The sequence below is a fragment of the Paralichthys olivaceus genome, chromosome 23 (assembly GCF_024713975.1).
Source record: "Paralichthys olivaceus isolate ysfri-2021 chromosome 23, ASM2471397v2, whole genome shotgun sequence".
In the NCBI taxonomy this organism is placed as follows: Eukaryota; Metazoa; Chordata; class Actinopteri; order Pleuronectiformes; family Paralichthyidae; genus Paralichthys; species Paralichthys olivaceus.
Window position 1 is genome coordinate 1,557,845 of NC_091115.1, and position 16,671 is coordinate 1,574,515.

Sequence of the window (16,671 nt, forward strand, 5' to 3'; positions counted from 1 at the left end):
CACTGGTCCGCCTGACTTTTGTTCTGGGCGAAGGTCCTCAGAGCTTGGGGCAGCGCCTGCCACACCTCGTCCACGAGGCTCCGCAGCACTCATGATGGATCGAATTCCCGTCACCTCCACCAGCCTCTCAAGTGACGTCCGGGTCAGGTGGCCCAGCTTCACTATTCCTGCCTCCCTGAACTTTTCCTTCACCGTTGTTGAAGTGGGTGTGGATGTCAGGACTGAGGTGACCAGGAAACCATTGTCAAACAGTGGCTCCTCAAAGAGCCACATCCCAGGCGTGGGGTCAGGAGGCCTCGTGAAGTTGAGCGTCCTCCATGCGTCTATCACTGAGTCCAGTTAGTTTGTGCTGCGGAGAGTTCAACAGGAACAGCTGTTTGTCATACCCAAGGCAGAAGAAGAAGAAGAAGTAGAAGAAGAAGAGGAGGAGGAACTTTTCTTCTGGACAGGAGAAGAAGAGAGGAGCCTTCAGGAGGAGGAGTCAGGTTCTAGAGTTGAAATGCAGTTTTTGATTTTAATCTGAAAAGTCTCATCAAGTCTTAGAAAACAAAAACACTTCAGAACTGTTCTGCTGCTTTTCCACCCAACCATCTGAAGGTGTAGAGCGCCCCCTGGTGCCCAGAGTGTACATCAGGTGAACAGGCCTCATAAGTGAAATGAGCTCTTCTATAGGAAATGTATGGAACCAGTGTTGAGGACATTAAGTCTCAGTCTCATGAAAACAGAATTATCTTCGTGTCACTTTAAATTAAAGTATGAACTGATGGTGTCGAACCTCAACAGTTGAGTATTTCCTGTTTAAATCAGTTTGAAGTATTATCCCTGTGGAACCTCAGCATCGCTGCATCTGTCAGACGTTCTGGTTCCTCTCGTCTCGTCTGCCTCCGTCACGTCTGTTTGTGATAACGACTCTTAATCTGCAGGAATCAGCTCGTCATCGTTTCATTATGATCTGTCACCGTCTGACTGCGGCTGAAAATCAGGCTTCACTTAGCGGAACAATCGTGTTAGATGAGTTGTGAATGTTTAATCACGACCTTCAGGAAAATCCGGCTCTGTCGCCTCTGAGGAGGATGAGGAGGAAAAGTTCACACGACGAAGAGGAATTGAGTTTGTTAAAGTTAATTTTAAGAGTTTCATTTAATTTGATGAACATGAGAAACAGTTTGACGTCAGTGTCAGCCAGTGTCCAGAGGGGGGCAGTATAGACTGATACCTGACCTGTGTGTGTTTGTTGTCCTCTGTCTTGTGAGGACCAGTTTTAAACACTGAGGACAAGACAGAAGATTTGTGGTGAGTGAAGACAGTTTGGACAATCTTTGTTAGAGTTTGAAGACAAGTGAAGACATTTATTAGAAATATTTGGACTTTTTTGGAAAAGTTAGATATTTTTAAAGGAAAAGAATGTTTTAGAAAAGTTCTGGACATTTTTTAAAAGTGTTTTTGATAATCGAGGACATTCTTGGACGATACAAACATTTAGACAAAGTCACAGCACTTTGGACATTTTAGTAAATTGTGGAACGGGTGGCGTTGCTCTTGAGTGAAGAGACTTTAGGAAAATTACAACATTGTTTTTTCTTCTTTTTAAAATATATGAACTTTGTTCTGTTTATTATAAAACTTTGGATATCTCTGCAAACTTTATTTTTCTCTTACATGTCAAGACATTTTGAAAACAAGGACAATTTTCAGAGAAAATGTTTTTAGAAAGTCAGGATTTTTCTTGGATGATTTAGAAGATAAGGAGATTCAAACCATGTCAAAAATAAGTAGAGTGTGTGTGTGTGTGTGTGTGTGTGTGTGTGTGTGTGTATATGAGTGTGTGTGTGTGTGTTCTGGAAAGAGGGGAACGTTCCCCACTTCCTGTTCTGGGGCGGCGTGTCGGTCAAGCACTAACCTCAGGAGAGAGCTTTCTCACGCTGTGGAGGAAAACACACACACACACAGCTCATGGATGCAGGAAGACACACACACACAACAAAGATGTAATCGATGGTCACACAAGTTAAAATGAACTTATCTTATATCTACATCAGGTTTAATGTGTATTTAATGTGGTCAGTTTAAAAACGTTCACAAGATGATTTAATCTCCATCATGTCTCCGTCTCCCTCAGATGATGGTCGTGTGTGTGTGTGTGTGTGTGTGTGTGTGAGAGAGAGAGATAGAAGATGGAGTGTTTGTCAGGCCCTGGGGGGGGATTGTGTGTGTGTGAAGGGTCAAAGGTCAAGTTCTTCCTTTGACATTTTCTTGGGAACCCCACCCCCGGCGTGGTTCTTCTTCTTCTTCTTCTTCTTCTTCATTCAGCTTCTCAAACGCGAGACGCCACCTCTAACCGGTTTGTCCGCTCCGGTCGTCCGTAGCAACGTGTTGTGTTGATATTTAAGAATATATATAAAGCTCGTTGGACATTAACTAAAACATTTTATTCTAGACTGACTGCACAGTTAATATAACGTCGATATGAGGATTATATCCCACTTTTGCAAAGAGAGACTCAAATTTGACACACTGCCCCTTTAATATTTATTTATTATCATATTTTTTCAAAAAGTTCATGGTAATAATATTCTTAATATGAATATTCTTAGTAATATTCTGAATACATGCAGAATGTGACTTTTTATTAGATTTTCAATCTGCTGCTGCTGAAGCTCATTTTGTGTTTTTGAATGAACAGCGCCCCCTTCCTGTTTTCTGCAGCAAATAAATAATGCATTTCAAAATAAAATGCAGCTCAGGTGCAAAGGGACTGAGTCTTAATAGAAATAATTTGTCATATATATTATATTTCTAAAGTAAACCTGTTGAAATGGACTGTCCCAGTCACCTGAGAGACCTGGACACAGACTTATTTCACATGTGACGTGAAAATGCATTGAGCTCATTCTGCAGAATCTTGGATTTTAAGCCTGTAACTTTGCTCCAGTTCAGATCCTCAGCTGATATTTCAGTGATTTCTATTGAAATGACTCTTCACACAGTTTCTGCTGCAGCTGCGTGTGTTCAACTGCACATTTACAAAATAAAAGCTCAGTTCTGCTTATTCGGCTTTAATTTGACCTAAATTCTCCTCTTGATGTTTTCATGCATGAAGAGAAATGTCTCTGGAAACAGCCTCCAGATGTGTGTGTGTGTGTGTGTGTGTGTGTGTGTGTGTGTGTGTGTGTGTGCAGCGCCATATCACCATCACATCTGATGTGAGGGACACTTGGTGTGTTTCTCGGTGTTTCCTGTCCCCGGTTCTTCAGTAGAAAACCTGCACCGGAGAAAAGAGTCGATCAGCGGACGTTTGACCGGAGGACGAGCCCAGCACCGTGCATCACAGGCCGGGTAAGGCTTCTCCTTCTCCCCCCTCTGTCCTCTACAACCAGGCGACAGCATCTTAGCGAGGTTTTCAGTTCAGTGCTGTCTTCACGTGAAAGACACGGAGCCTGAACCAGACTCCATAGAAAAAACCCAACATTGAAAGAATTTAGACTCTGAGTAAAAGTTTTCATGATTCATTTTGCGACTCAATGCTATATTCGGATGGAGAAAAGGTAAATCCACAATTCGGCTCTAATGACATCCACCGTGCACGCAGATTTGAGCAAAACACGAGCTTGAATCACGCTAATCTTTCTCGCGGTTAACGATGGATGCGGTCGCATGTGGAGGAATGAAGCTGCAGGAAATGTAGGCGGGACAGTTCAAAAAGTTGAAAGTTTTACTGGATTATAACCTCTTCCATTCTTCTTATATGAGCCGAATACAAGAGTGGAGTCTTGCTAATTGATTAAAATGCATTACGAGACACGTCACAAGCCTATACATTTGTCCACACTGCTAAAAACCTTCAATATACGTGTTTTGTTTATGGAGTTTGGTTTACCACAAGGCAAGGTGACTGTCACATCGTAGCTCCTCGACATGTGAAACGCACCACATCGGTTTATTATTGCTCCATTGTTTCCTCATTAAAATATTTGCTGCATGGTGCATGAGATGCGTCTTGCTCTGATTCCTGCAGCTCATAGAAATAACACAACGAAGCGCGGTCACGTGACAATCCTTCATCCTCTGTGATGGTTTTAGGTCATGAATCAAATCTGCTCCAGAATCATTTCAAATATCAAAACACATGTTTGTAAAAATGATATTTTCCAAAAACAAGCATTGATTAATAAGCTTGAATATTATTATTGTGTTAAAAGGCTTTTAAAATGTTAAAGCTTCACTCTGAGTCATTCTACTGATGAACTGATTCTTTTAATTTATCGTGTTCAAACTGCAGCAGCAGGTTTTTAATGTTGCTGCAGAGGCTGAAGTCTGAAAGTGATGAGGTCACAGGGAGGTCATGACGTCAGAGCTGTGATCAGAGGAGGTGACATGTCAGTTGGTGAAGGAGCCCATAATAATCCTCCTCCTCCTCCTCACTGGTGCAAATTTGGAAATATGAGAGGAGGGAGCGTTGGAGTCAGATAAAGTTTCTAGCTCTTCTCAGGAATTAATTACTTTCATGCTTTCAAAATAAAGTATTTTATTGTTGGATGAGGGAGAAAACGTAGTCGTCCTTCAGGGGAAATTGTGAACAAACACTCAAAAACAAGCAAATCTTTATTTATATCTTTATTTATCTGGCACATTTCCTTCCAGGCGGACGCACGACGTTATGTAAAGATAAAGAATAGAAGTTGAAATTTTTAAAACACAAGTTCTCATCATTTAAGTACACAAGCAACCTGGTGTAGTCAAAAGGGTACAGGGTAGAGAGGAGACTGGTATTTGATTGATTAATGAAACACTAACTGAAAAGTGTTTTTTTTTTAAATATACTGCTGATTTTCTTCTTCATTTTGTGACATGAAATGAATTAAAACTCTCATTATGTCCGTCAGTTGATATGTTGTGATAAAAATGCTCATTCGTAGCATTTACTGCATTTGATAATCTTACAACTGAACTTTTATCGGGTTTATTTGGCTCCAAACTGAACTTTTTCTTGAGAGTGGGATGAAACTCAGCGTCCGCGTGAGTGTTTTATTGTGAAGAGCTCAGCAGCAGCCCCCTGTCTCGTTCCCTGCAGTTTGACATGTGGCAGCAGAATGCAGAGCAGCTGATTCTCTTACAAGGCTAAAAATAATCCACTTTTCTCTGCTCACTTCTTCTCACTGTAAAATATTGTCTTTATTCCTCTTCCTCCCTCTCTTTGTTTCCTGGCTGAAGAAAAACAGGTTTCAGGAATGAGGCATTGAGGATTTTTACTTTTCTCTGAGGTGAGAAACTTTCATGTTGTCATTTGAACTTAACAACTCAGTTTAACTTAACCTGCGTGTGAATGAGCCTTTGAACGTCTGTGTGAGCCTCGTGTTTTGAAATGTTTTTGTTTCGGCAGTTGAAAAGCTGAAGGTACATTTAACTTTTTTAAATTAAATTTTAGCAGCAAAATCCAGGTTTTCCATCAGTTTTAGACCAAATTAAATCATCTGCATTTTTGTTAAACCAAAATACATAAAAATATAAATGTCTTTGAACGGAAATTAAAGTAATATTGTTTTTAGAAGTATAAATTGATATTTTCTCGTTGTGGAGAACGACGCTTGTCGCCTGTTTTATTGCTGGAATTTATATTTGAAAGATCCCAAGACTTCATGTCAGAATAAAAGTATCAACTGTGTTGGGATGAAGCTATCGGAAGCATCTCTTGACCCAAATAAAGATGGCTGTCAAGCTACCAACAAGTTGAGGGCTGCAACAAAATATTACTTACTTTATAAAGTTTTTTATTTTACAAAATAAAGATAAAACGTAAAACTTTTGTGAAGATAAAACCACAGGATCTTTGTAATTTATCCTTAGAATAAAACTGGAACACAAACCCTGAAACCCCACATCTGTTACTGACGTGTTTCCTTTCGAACGCGGATGTTAGCCTGAAAGCATCGTGAGCTCGGGGCCGTGTAGCTGTGACGTGGACCTCATGCTTGAATCGGAGCCTCTGAGAGCGTGAACTTGAATGTGAAGTGTTCTCCAAAGGTCAAATCAAAGGTGACCGAGCCGTTTAATGAAACAGAATTTAGATTCACGAGTTTTCACATCTTAGAGTAATCGTGAATACATGTTTTTTGTTTTCCCAGACAGAATGGAGGAAATGAAGCCGCTGGACGAAGGCTTGTCGTTTTGCGGCGTAGGCATCAACATCAGTGCCTACAGCGTGAACAAAGGTGTGCTGAAGAACGGCTGCTTCGTGGACGCTCTCAACCTGGTTCCTCATGTTTTCCTGCTCTTCTTCACCTTCCCCATCCTCTTCATCGGTAAGTGAATGAATTCAGCTGTTGACTCAGGTTATAAAACACACAGACATTCACAGTTTGCTTCCTGGTTTCAGGGTTCAGCTCAGTCTGTGTTGTGTGTGTTCCGACACATGTTTTAAGTGTTTCCTGCTCAAGCCTCTTAAAGCTTCACCTTCTCTGCTGGGAAGTCTCAGACGCGAGCGCGGCTGTCGGACTAATCCGGAGGATCACTGATCTTTACTCTGATCGTCTCACGTCGTGTTAAACACAAGTGATTATCACATATCTGGAGTAGTGCAGGTCATATTCTGCCCCAGTGCATGCTGGGATAGACCGCAGCCCCGTGTGACCTTTGTATGATAAGGGTAGAAAATAGATGGATTTCTTTTTATTTATTTAAGAATATTAATGTCATGAGGCATTAAAAAACCTGATATCATGTGACTTCCTGTCGGCGGGCGAGCACAGCAGATGTGTTACACACACACACACACACACACACACACACACACACACACACACACACACACTCTTGTTTCCAGTGTGAACATTAAGCAGCTTTGAAGAGCAGTTCAGTTTGGATTAGTGCGTTCATTGATCTTTCCTGCAGGAAATGAAGCTGCAGCAAACAAAAACATAACGAGAATACTAAGAAAAATACAGAAAATATAATAAGCAAAGTAAGACTATATAAGGAATATGTAATATTTGTTTCATGAGCTCTCAGGTTGCCAGGTATTGTATTCAGAAATACTTTAATACTGTTTCAAGTTTGGTACAAGTGTTCAACAATACAACCACACGGCTTCAGAAACGCCATCGTCTCCGTCTGTGTTCGTCAGGTTGGGGGAGTCAGAGCTCGAAGGTCCAGATCCATCACAACACGTGGCTTCATTTCCCCGGACACAACATGAGGTGGATCCTCACCTTCTCGCTGCTGTTCGTCCACGTCTGCGAGTTTGCAGAAGGCATCGTCACGACCAAGTGAGGCCCCGAGAAAGACACATGTTGTATTTACGTAGTGATATTTCATTTCATATTTTTATCATTCGTATTTTCACCTGTTATTCACTGACTTCCTTTAATATGTTGACCTGTCTTATTATGACGACGAGGTAACGGGTGCACGTCCTGACCCATTATGTGTTTTATGTTTTTCCACATTGTCTCTGATTTACCACATTGATTTTTATTTTGTCTGTAGGATAATGGAAACTAATAACCTCCATCTGTACATGCCTGCATTCATTGGTTTTGTAGCAGCGACGACATCAGTGGTTTATTACCACAACATAGAGACGTCCAACTTTCCCAAACTGCTGCTCGGTGAGTGTCTAATTACTTTTGTCCACATTTATTTAAGGGCAGTGACATAAACTGGTTTTTCCCGGACAGTTCTTTTCATTTACTGGGTGTTGGCGTTCATCACAAAGTCCATTAAGCTGTGGAAGTATGTGGAGAACGACGTCGGACTACGGCACCTGAGGTTCTGCATCACAGCTCTGTTGGTGATCCTGTACGGACTCCTGATGGCCGTGGAGATCAACGTCATCAGAGTCAGGGTCAGTGAACTGAATTGACTCAAATGTGTCAAATCCAGGAAGAGGAATAATGGCAGTGATTGAGAACTTGTTAATTAACCACACATTCATTGTTCTCGTGTCTCCTCTCGTCTCCCTGCAGAAGTACGTATTCTTCGCCAGTCCTCAGAAGGTGAAGCCGCCAGAAGATCTGCAGGATCTGGGCGTTCGCTTTCTGCAGCCGTTTGTCAACTTGCTCTCCAAGGTACCGATCACACAATCGATTCTAAATATACGTCTCAAAGAGAGAACATCAAACGTTTGTGTTCCTTATTTCCAACAACCAGACCTAATGTTGATGTCTCATCATGAACTGTGGCTGTGACTATGGTTTTTATAGCGATTCCTTGTAACAGAGCGTAAAAGACGCTGATACGAATTCTTGGCACATTTTTAGGCGACATATTGGTGGATGAACCCTCTCATCATGGGAGCCCATAAAAGGCCGATAGAGCTGAAGAAAATCGGGAAGCTGCCCATCGCCATGAGAGCGCTCACCAACTACCTGCGGCTCAAAGACGCCTACGAGGATCAGAGGGTGAGCGGATGGAGACCATCCCCTGATTTGACTCTCGTTCGAAACTCTCGCTTTATGTTCTTCGGCTTCTCTCTCTCTCTCTCTCTCCACGCAGACAGCGGAGGATCCGAATCGATCCCCGTCGATCTGGCGCTCCATGTATCGAGCATTCGGGCGTCCCATCCTGCTCAGCAGCACCTTCCGCTACCTTGCCGACCTGCTGGGCTTCGCCGGGCCACTGTGCATCTCCGGCATCGTGAAGTACATGGAGGCTGACAACAGCACGTCAGAACCGATGGTGGGTGGGTCTCAGCCGAAGCTTCATGTGTTCATAGTTTCATCTGATCTGTTCGTTTCTGACATCGTACGTCCTGTCGTCATCACCTACGTGGGCGGAGTCTACCTATACTTGACTCTGATTGGAACATGAATGGAGCGTTCATTTAGTTGCCATGGTAACGTCATGATGCTATCACTAGCAGCATCAGCACCTTCAGGCGCAGTACTCCGCAGTACTCCACAGTACTCCACAATACTCCACAGTACTACAGTACTACAGTACTAGTTCAAATGAACATCCTCGTGGATGAAACTTTAAATCATCGGAGGTGAAGACGTCTGAGGAAACTTTTTTATTTTGGTGTGAACGTCTGAACCAGACGAGGAAGATGAACAGATAATAACAAAAAATTAAAATATTCATTCAGTCCCTTCGGCTCGACTGATGCTGCTGAAGAACCACAGTGTTTACGTTCGATCATTTTATTGTAGTTTAACTGCAAACGAGTGCAACGTCATCTGAGACTCACACACACACACACACACACACACACACACACACACACACACACACACACACACACACACACACACACACACACACACACACTGCCTGTTAGTGATGATGTCAGGAGCCAGCCAGTCAATGACTCACTCTCAGTGTGATGTTACAGAGGCGTTGGTCACAATCATCATGTCAACACCTGTGTGTGTGTGTGTCTGAGTGTGTGTGTGTGTGTGTGTGTCTGAGTGTGTGGGACGCTGTATCTGACGTGATAATATGCCTGTCATGTCGTAATGCGCTGGGTGTTGACATCACACACACAGAACACACACACTAAGCACTAACACACGTGAGTCTAGATTCATCAGCCTTGATTTTCCCTGACGTTAAAGTTTAAAATCAACGTTTTCAGGATTATAAATGATCTAAAAAAGTTTCAGCAGCTGGAGCGAGATTTGAATTCTCACGCCTCAGTGTCACAGAGCACATTTATCTTCTCACGACGGAGAGAGAACAGACACGTTTACACACCAGGTCCATTTGGCAGAGCTGATCTCAAACATCCACTCGTCTGAAACCTGTGCCGTTCTCCTCCAGAGGTGGGAGCGGGTCGCAGAGGCGGAACAGATGCTTCTGTGTGTTTGCGCTCGGCCTGATGCGGCTGATGTTGAATGTGAGCGCTTGTCGGGTAAAGTGGATGTAATGGGCAGCGGAGATACAGAGCAGAGCACGGCTGCATTTCTGAGTGACACGGAAAGTTTCCCACTCACCTCACACTCCGGGTCCGATGAACACAGAGGGGGCACTGCAGAGCGTCACAGCCACAGTGTGTGAGTGTGTTTTATTCATATACACGTAATGCGTTTATGTACATGTTCATATGTAGAGCGAGGAGAGGGTTTATAGGGAACTGATTACAATTTGCTGGTCGGAATCGTTTTTTGCCTTGTGAACGCAATTTCTCCGAAACTCCGCGAGGAAACACTTAAAAATTTGGCTCAAATGTTCACACAGACTCGCAGATGAACTGTTCAGATTCACGTGGTCAACGGTCAAACTTGTGTGTGTTTTGCAGGAAACCTACTTTGGCGTCCACTTCATGTCTTCCGCTAAGCTGCTGCAGAACACGCCGGTCCTGGCCGTTCTTCTCTTCCTGGCGTTAATCCTGCAGAGGACCTTCTTACAGGCCTCCTACTACGTCGCCATAGAAACTGGCATCAACCTGCGCGGAGCCCTGTTGGTGAGTGAAACATCATCGGTGGCAGTGTCGCCCCCTTTAGGCGACGTTTACTCCGTTCTGTCCTCCCCATTCTTTTCAGATCTAATAATAATTTATTTTCCAGGCGATGATTTACAACAAAATCCTGCGTCTCTCCACCTCCAACATGTCCATGGGCGAGATGACACTCGGGCAGATCAACAACCTGGTTGCTATAGAGACCAACCAGCTGATGTGGTTCCTCTTCCTCTGCCCGAACCTTTGGGCCATGCCCGTTCAGGTATAGGAGTTTTATCTCAGAACTCTTAATATACGGCAGTGGGGTTTGTGCAAAGATTTATTTCCTGGTTCCTCTGTTACAGATTGTGATGGGAGTGGTCCTGCTCTACTATTTATTGGGCTGGAGCGCTCTGGTGGGAGCGTCCGTCATAGTTCTGCTGGCTCCGATACAATACCTCATAGCTACGAAGCTGGCGGACACACAAAAAAGCACACTAGTAAGAAGTTTGACAGCGTTGTTTTGACATACAACTTTACATACAGTCATTTTTTCTCTCATTCTCATGAACGTGATATCTCAAGATTTCCTTTCCGGAATTTCCTCAAATTTGGGACAAATGTTCGTTTAGACTCCAGAACGAACTGATTTAATCTTGGTGGTGAAATGTCGAGGTTATGGTGTCCTCCTGTTCGTGTGAACACGATATATCAAGAACAACCATCCGGCACAAACACCAGAAAATCCCTTTTTTTGCTGTTGTGAACACGTTATCTTAAAAACGCCTCAAGAAAATCCTTTCAAATCTTGCTCAAATGTTCACATAGAGTTATTGATTAACTGATTAATCAACGGAGTCACAAAACATGTCTTTGGCCCCTCAAACATCATATCTCAAGTCTATGTTTAGGGAATTTCTTCAGATTTCTACCAGATGTCACTTATACTCGAAGATGATTAAAAGTGACCTCATGTGAATCTCGAAACAAACTCTTCCGTTTTATCGACTAACACATAACTTGTCGTCCTGTGTCGTCTCTTTCAGGAGCACTCCACCGATCGTCTGAAGAAGACCACAGAGATCTTGAAGGGTATAAAGTTGCTGAAGCTGTACGCCTGGGAGAACATCTTCTCCGACAGCGTGGAGGAGACGAGAGGCAAAGAGCTCACCAGCCTCAGGACCTTTGCTTTCTACACGTCTATGTCCAGTAAGATGAAAACCAGTTAGTGTTACTCAAGCATGACTCTTTATCTCAATGTAATAAATCCGCTTTTCTCTCTGTGTGCAGTTTTCATGAATGCTGCCATCCCCATTGCTGCCGTTCTGGCGGTAAGACCGTTTTACTTTTGGGATTCATTAATCTATGAATCTCTAACTACTATCGTCTGCTTTCTACAACCACAGTGTAATTTGGCAATATCAATAAAGTAACGGTAACGTTTAAATCCCCGTCGTCCTGTAGACGTTTGCGATGCATTACTTCGAGAAACAAACCTGTCCCAGTCCCTCCGAGGCCTTCGCAGCGCTGGCGTTGTTCCACATCCTGGTCACTCCGCTCTTCCTGCTCTCCACTGTCGTCAAGTTTGCTGTGAAGGCTCTGGTCAGGTGAGTGTTTGCGGTGGAATACGTCTAAAAATAACCTTTGTGCGATGTGCTGCGTCTTTTTGTGTCGATTCTTAATGTAAATTGAAAAAGTCTTAGTGGTGAAGCTGTTTGGACGAAGAGAGAGAGAGTGAGAGAGAGAGAGAAAGAGAGAGAGAGAGAGAGGGAATATATGGATCTGACTAAACACGGAAAGTGAATGTGACTCTAAATCTAATTAAAGGAACATGGAAGAAACTTGACAGCAGTGAAGAGAAGCTTTAAACCCCTGAGAGATTACTGGTATCATCACAATTACACTTAACTGTGTGTGTCCGTGTGTGTGTGTCTGTGTGTGTCTGTGTGTGTGTGTGTGTTACAGTGTCCAGAAGCTCGGTGAGTTTCTTCAGAGCGACGAAATCGGAGACGACAGCTGGAGAAACGGAGACATGCCCGTTTCCTTCGAAGCAGGAAAAAAACACCTGGGGATGGTGAGTCTCAGTGATTGCAGGCCGATCAACAACACATGATAAATGATCATTTTTATTTGGGGAACGTCTTTACACTTAAACTGCTCAACCCTAAACAGACCCTTATCCTCTGCAGAAAGGTTTATTATAATTATAATAGTTATTAAAGACTTTTGAAAAGGGTTACAGGCTTAGGCTAGAAGCTAGAGCCTGACTGATGAGGGATTTTGGGAGTCGGTGCCGATATTGGGGATAAAAATAAATGAAAAATATAAAAATTCTAAAATAAAATTCGCTAGAGGCAAACATTGTGGACAGGAAGTCAACTTTTCTCCTCTAAGCATCAAACGTTTCACCCATGAACCTAATGTCAATACTTGAGTCCGCTTCAAAGATTTATTCTCATCACTCGAGGTGTGAATGACGAGCCGTTTACAGACGTCACGTTAAATGAAGTCTGGTTTGTTCAGATCTGCAAAAAAGATCCAAACATTTATCCTGTATTTAGAACAGGCGACATTAACAAAGAACACTGAGGCTGCCAGGAAAACGCTTTAAGGTTTCCTCGGTTTGGATCAATGAGGTGTGCCAGACGACATGCGGACATTCCTTCCGTGTGACACCAGGTGACTCGTGTCGTTTTCCATTTCGTTAAGTTCAATAAGGGGTTTACGGACGTTGTTTTAATGTCCACTCAGACTCCGGCGGAGACGAGATCCTAACGAGCAGCGAGCGATTGAAGGAGAAAACTCTCTCAAAAGTTTTAAAGAAATGCTTTTATCTCATCTGAGCCGTAAGAACACACTCAGCCTTTAATCAAAAACGAGTAATTCTGTGATTGGCTTCTCGCTCGATGTTGGTGCACAAAGACAAGGCTTCACTTAAAGGTTACTGGAGTATTTCTGGGGGAAGAAAAACAGAATGAAGACAAATTCTGTGGGGAAACTTTTACCGGAGGGAACCTCCGCTCTGTTCTTCTCCCCCAGGAACCAAAGCGGATGCAGGACAATCTTTACTTTATTGGTTATTTCTAACTTCAAATCTGTCTCTCCCTCTCCCCCTCAAGACCAAAGCCATCAACAGGAAGGAGCCGATGCGCTACCAGATGGACAACTACGAGCAGCCGAGCAGGCGTCAGATGAGGCCCTCGGAGACGGAGGATGTGGCTGTAAAGGTCAGGGTCAGAGTTGACATGTGGGGGGATGACTGGAGGCGGATAGGGACTGACATGTAGTCTAAGAAGTGAAGTCCTGGGGGATTGTTCAGTTTGAGACACGGAGCGGTGCTGAGGTTGTTGCAGAGCAGATTTAGGGGCGATGAACTCAGCTCTCCTCACTGCTGCTTGGCTGTTGTTCAGACTGGAGCGAAGACAAGTGTAGCCGCAGAGGAACGAGTCACGTCAGCAGAGTGACATTTAACAGAAGCTGAGCATTTTGCAGAAGAAAGTAAAAGAAGGAAGGAAATTGCAGGAACATTTTTCATTCGTTACCGATTTGAAACAAAGAATATCCGTTTTTTTAAAAGCAGAAGATCAGTTTGAATGTATGAACATGGACGACATGTCAGATCCCAGAAGGTTGAGTTGTTATCGCTGAGACGTCATGAGGAGTTTCCTCTCCTTCACTCACTCCGTCAGCAGCTGTTTCACATCCTCGGAGTTTCTTCACTCTGCGTGTGTGGGTTCGTGTGCGGTTGCCGTGCGATCATACATGTGACGTGTGTTTCTGTGAAAGCGTGTGCGTGGACGCAGGAAGTGTAGGATTCACACGAGAACACGTTGCCCCTCAAAGGGCCTTGTGAATTTCTCCAGCATTTTCTCAGCCCCTCTGCGAAGCCGCTCTTCCGGTCTCATCCCTGCGGAGCGACGCTACCGACCAGACACTCGTCTGTTAATTAGAGAGAGAGAGAGAGAGAGAGAGAGAAGAACATGGTCTCACTGAGCTGATGAAGAACTTTGTTAAAGAAACATTTCACACAAACATTTCGTCCACGTGTAAATAAAGATGGACGACTTCTCTCCAGTTCCTCCTGTTGCACAGAAGTGAAGTTTGTCCCATCCACTAACATGGAGGGTTTATGAGCTACACTGCAGCCAGCCACCAGGGGGCGATCAAGAGGATAGAAGCCCCAGTTTTTGCATTCATCGCTCATCCTGTTCCGGAATCAGAATCAGAATTGAGGTTTGTTGCCAAGTAGGTTTGCACATGAGGAGGAATTAGCTGTGGTGTGTTTGCATTCTTCATTTGGGGCTGGGCAATAAAACAAAGTCACTAATTATCGCAATATCATTTACATGAACAGCCAGATAACAAAATATGAGTCACGTGACACACACAGTGAGGAGGTTTAACACAAAACGTAGAGACCTTCACTCAAATCATCTAAAAACTGAAGAGAAATAATATAAACGTGTTGATTATTGTTCACGACTGAAAGGAACATGTTTATCTGCATCTGTATCTTCCAGTCCTATTTATAAACGGTTCAGGACCACTTCCTCTGGCTTCCTGCTTGTTTCACTTGTTTTCTAAAAGCAGTGATCCCACTCCTCTTTTTTTACATTCTCTCTCTCTTCTTTCTTTTGATAATATCTTAATGAGCTCCACTCCCTCAAAATCAATTTATATCCCAACTGTTGGTTTTCCCGATGGGTACATTTGTTTTTTAATCACTCAAACCGGACAAATACAAAAATTTAATATTCATATTCAGGTTTTTTTTTTCTTTCGTTCAAGATAAAACATCTTCACCGGTGTTTAGTCTTTAGAAAGTAACACAAAGTTTCACAAAGGAGCAGAGATGTCCTGTGGACGTCTTCTGGGAAGTGTGACGGGGAGAAAGCAGCAGCGGAGTGGAGGATGTGGGGATCATCTGATAAAATAAACATGAAATAAACAAATAAATGCAGCAGATGGGAGGAATGTAAACGGAGCGCTGGCAGGAAGCCGGGTGACAGATCACTGCACTGGGATTAGACCCAGTTTCTGTGCTTTCAGACTGGGAGGATTTTCCCTGGGAGATAAGATGCAGTGATGGTTTCAGACTGAAGCCTGTGAATCACATGCTGGCTCATATGAAACACGTCGTGCAGTGTGAATCGTGCTGGAACTTCTGACTTCCTCCTTTCAGTCTTGGAACTGATCGTCTATAAAAACGTACTGATGTGTAAATATCTATCAACATCAAACCACGTCCGACTTTTATCTTTTAGCGCTGAATGGAAATATGAAGAAAATCAAAGTCCATGTCAGTCTACAGATCATCACGTGCTCTGCCTCACTGAGCCATTTCATTCTCGACCCTCTCGCGGATCAGAGCTTTGCTGCGTCCTCTACAATCTGCCCTGATAGAGTCAAAGGGTTGAATAAATAACTGGACCTCAGCATCTGTCCCTCTTGTGTCGTGAACTCTGAGAAATGCATCACGGGACGACGCTTGGACAGCGTGTGTCCCTGCTCTCAGGGATTCTTAAACTCCGGGTCAGGACACAAACTGGGTCACGTGCTTCACTCACACGTTGCAAAATGAGTGAGAATAAATGAATCTGCAGCTGGAGGTGACATTTCTCTTCATCTCTCTCTTTCTGTTCAGGTGAGCAATGGATTCTTCACCTGGGGAAGTAACCTGTCGACGCTGTCAGACATCGACATCCGCATCCCGACAGGTACGAGCGGTCATCGAGCACACAACAGCTCACAGCCGAGCGTCGGGGAGAAGATAGAAAATGAGAAGAAGTCAAACTAAACTATCTTTCACCGCCTCTACAAAACAAAATTAGAATCAGACTAAGAACAAAGAACAGTGATTTCTCTTTCTTGAATCAGACTCCTGATGGTCACGTGTTCTTTATTTTTCCCTCATTTCAAATCCCTGGAACTTTGTGAACGCTGTAAAAATGTGAATGAATCAAACAGACCTGCAGCGAGTGAGTCACACTCACACTGAAATACCAAGAGTCAGGAGAGCAGGTTATTTACAGGAGGCCGCCACACACACACACACACACACACACACACACACACACACACAGTTACTACAAATAACATGACACCAACACTTGGCAGATCAACGAATCCTGTTTGTGTCGTAGTATGATATCAAGTGAGTCACTTCCCGGGGGGGGGGGGGCAATATGGCAAATTGACTGTTAGTGAATAAATTTCTATTTTAACGATTTAATTGCAATTAAATCGAACATTAAGCCAAAATACAAAACAATGTTATTTAGCCTGTTCTCTTTCTT

General features: G+C 43.4%; 1 protein-coding gene across 24 annotated transcripts in view; it reads left to right on the plus strand.

Moving 5' to 3' along the window:
- The first annotated feature begins 2,160 nt into the window (after positions 1-2,160).
- Positions 2,161-16,671, plus strand: part of abcc9 (ATP-binding cassette, sub-family C (CFTR/MRP), member 9) — a 32,405-nt gene continuing 17,894 nt past the window's right edge. For 2 of the 24 annotated variants that reach the window (XR_011240160.1, XM_069519976.1), the window contains exons 1-18: positions 2,164-3,336; positions 5,212-5,261; positions 6,123-6,299; positions 7,121-7,262; positions 7,483-7,604; positions 7,674-7,840; positions 7,962-8,063; positions 8,256-8,396; positions 8,491-8,673; positions 10,235-10,399; positions 10,503-10,658; positions 10,741-10,875; positions 11,422-11,584; positions 11,666-11,706; positions 11,840-11,982; positions 12,341-12,449; positions 13,495-13,602; positions 16,020-16,092. Coding sequence is in view for 22 of the 24 variants with exons in the window: in XM_069519976.1 (XP_069376077.1) it covers positions 6,128-6,299; positions 7,121-7,262; positions 7,483-7,604; positions 7,674-7,840; positions 7,962-8,063; positions 8,256-8,396; positions 8,491-8,673; positions 10,235-10,399; positions 10,503-10,658; positions 10,741-10,875; positions 11,422-11,584; positions 11,666-11,706; positions 11,840-11,982; positions 12,341-12,449; positions 13,495-13,602; positions 16,020-16,092 (2,122 nt within the window). In the remaining 2 variants the exon portion in view is untranslated. Of the gene's footprint in view, positions 3,337-5,031; positions 5,262-5,844; positions 6,034-6,122; positions 6,300-7,120; positions 7,263-7,482; positions 7,605-7,673; positions 7,841-7,961; positions 8,064-8,255; positions 8,397-8,490; positions 8,674-10,234; positions 10,400-10,502; positions 10,659-10,740; positions 10,876-11,421; positions 11,585-11,665; positions 11,707-11,839; positions 11,983-12,340; positions 12,450-13,494; positions 13,603-16,019; positions 16,093-16,671 lie in introns of those variants that run through there. The other 22 variants (XM_069519962.1, XM_069519965.1, XM_069519961.1 and 19 more) reach the window with 22 other exon arrangements.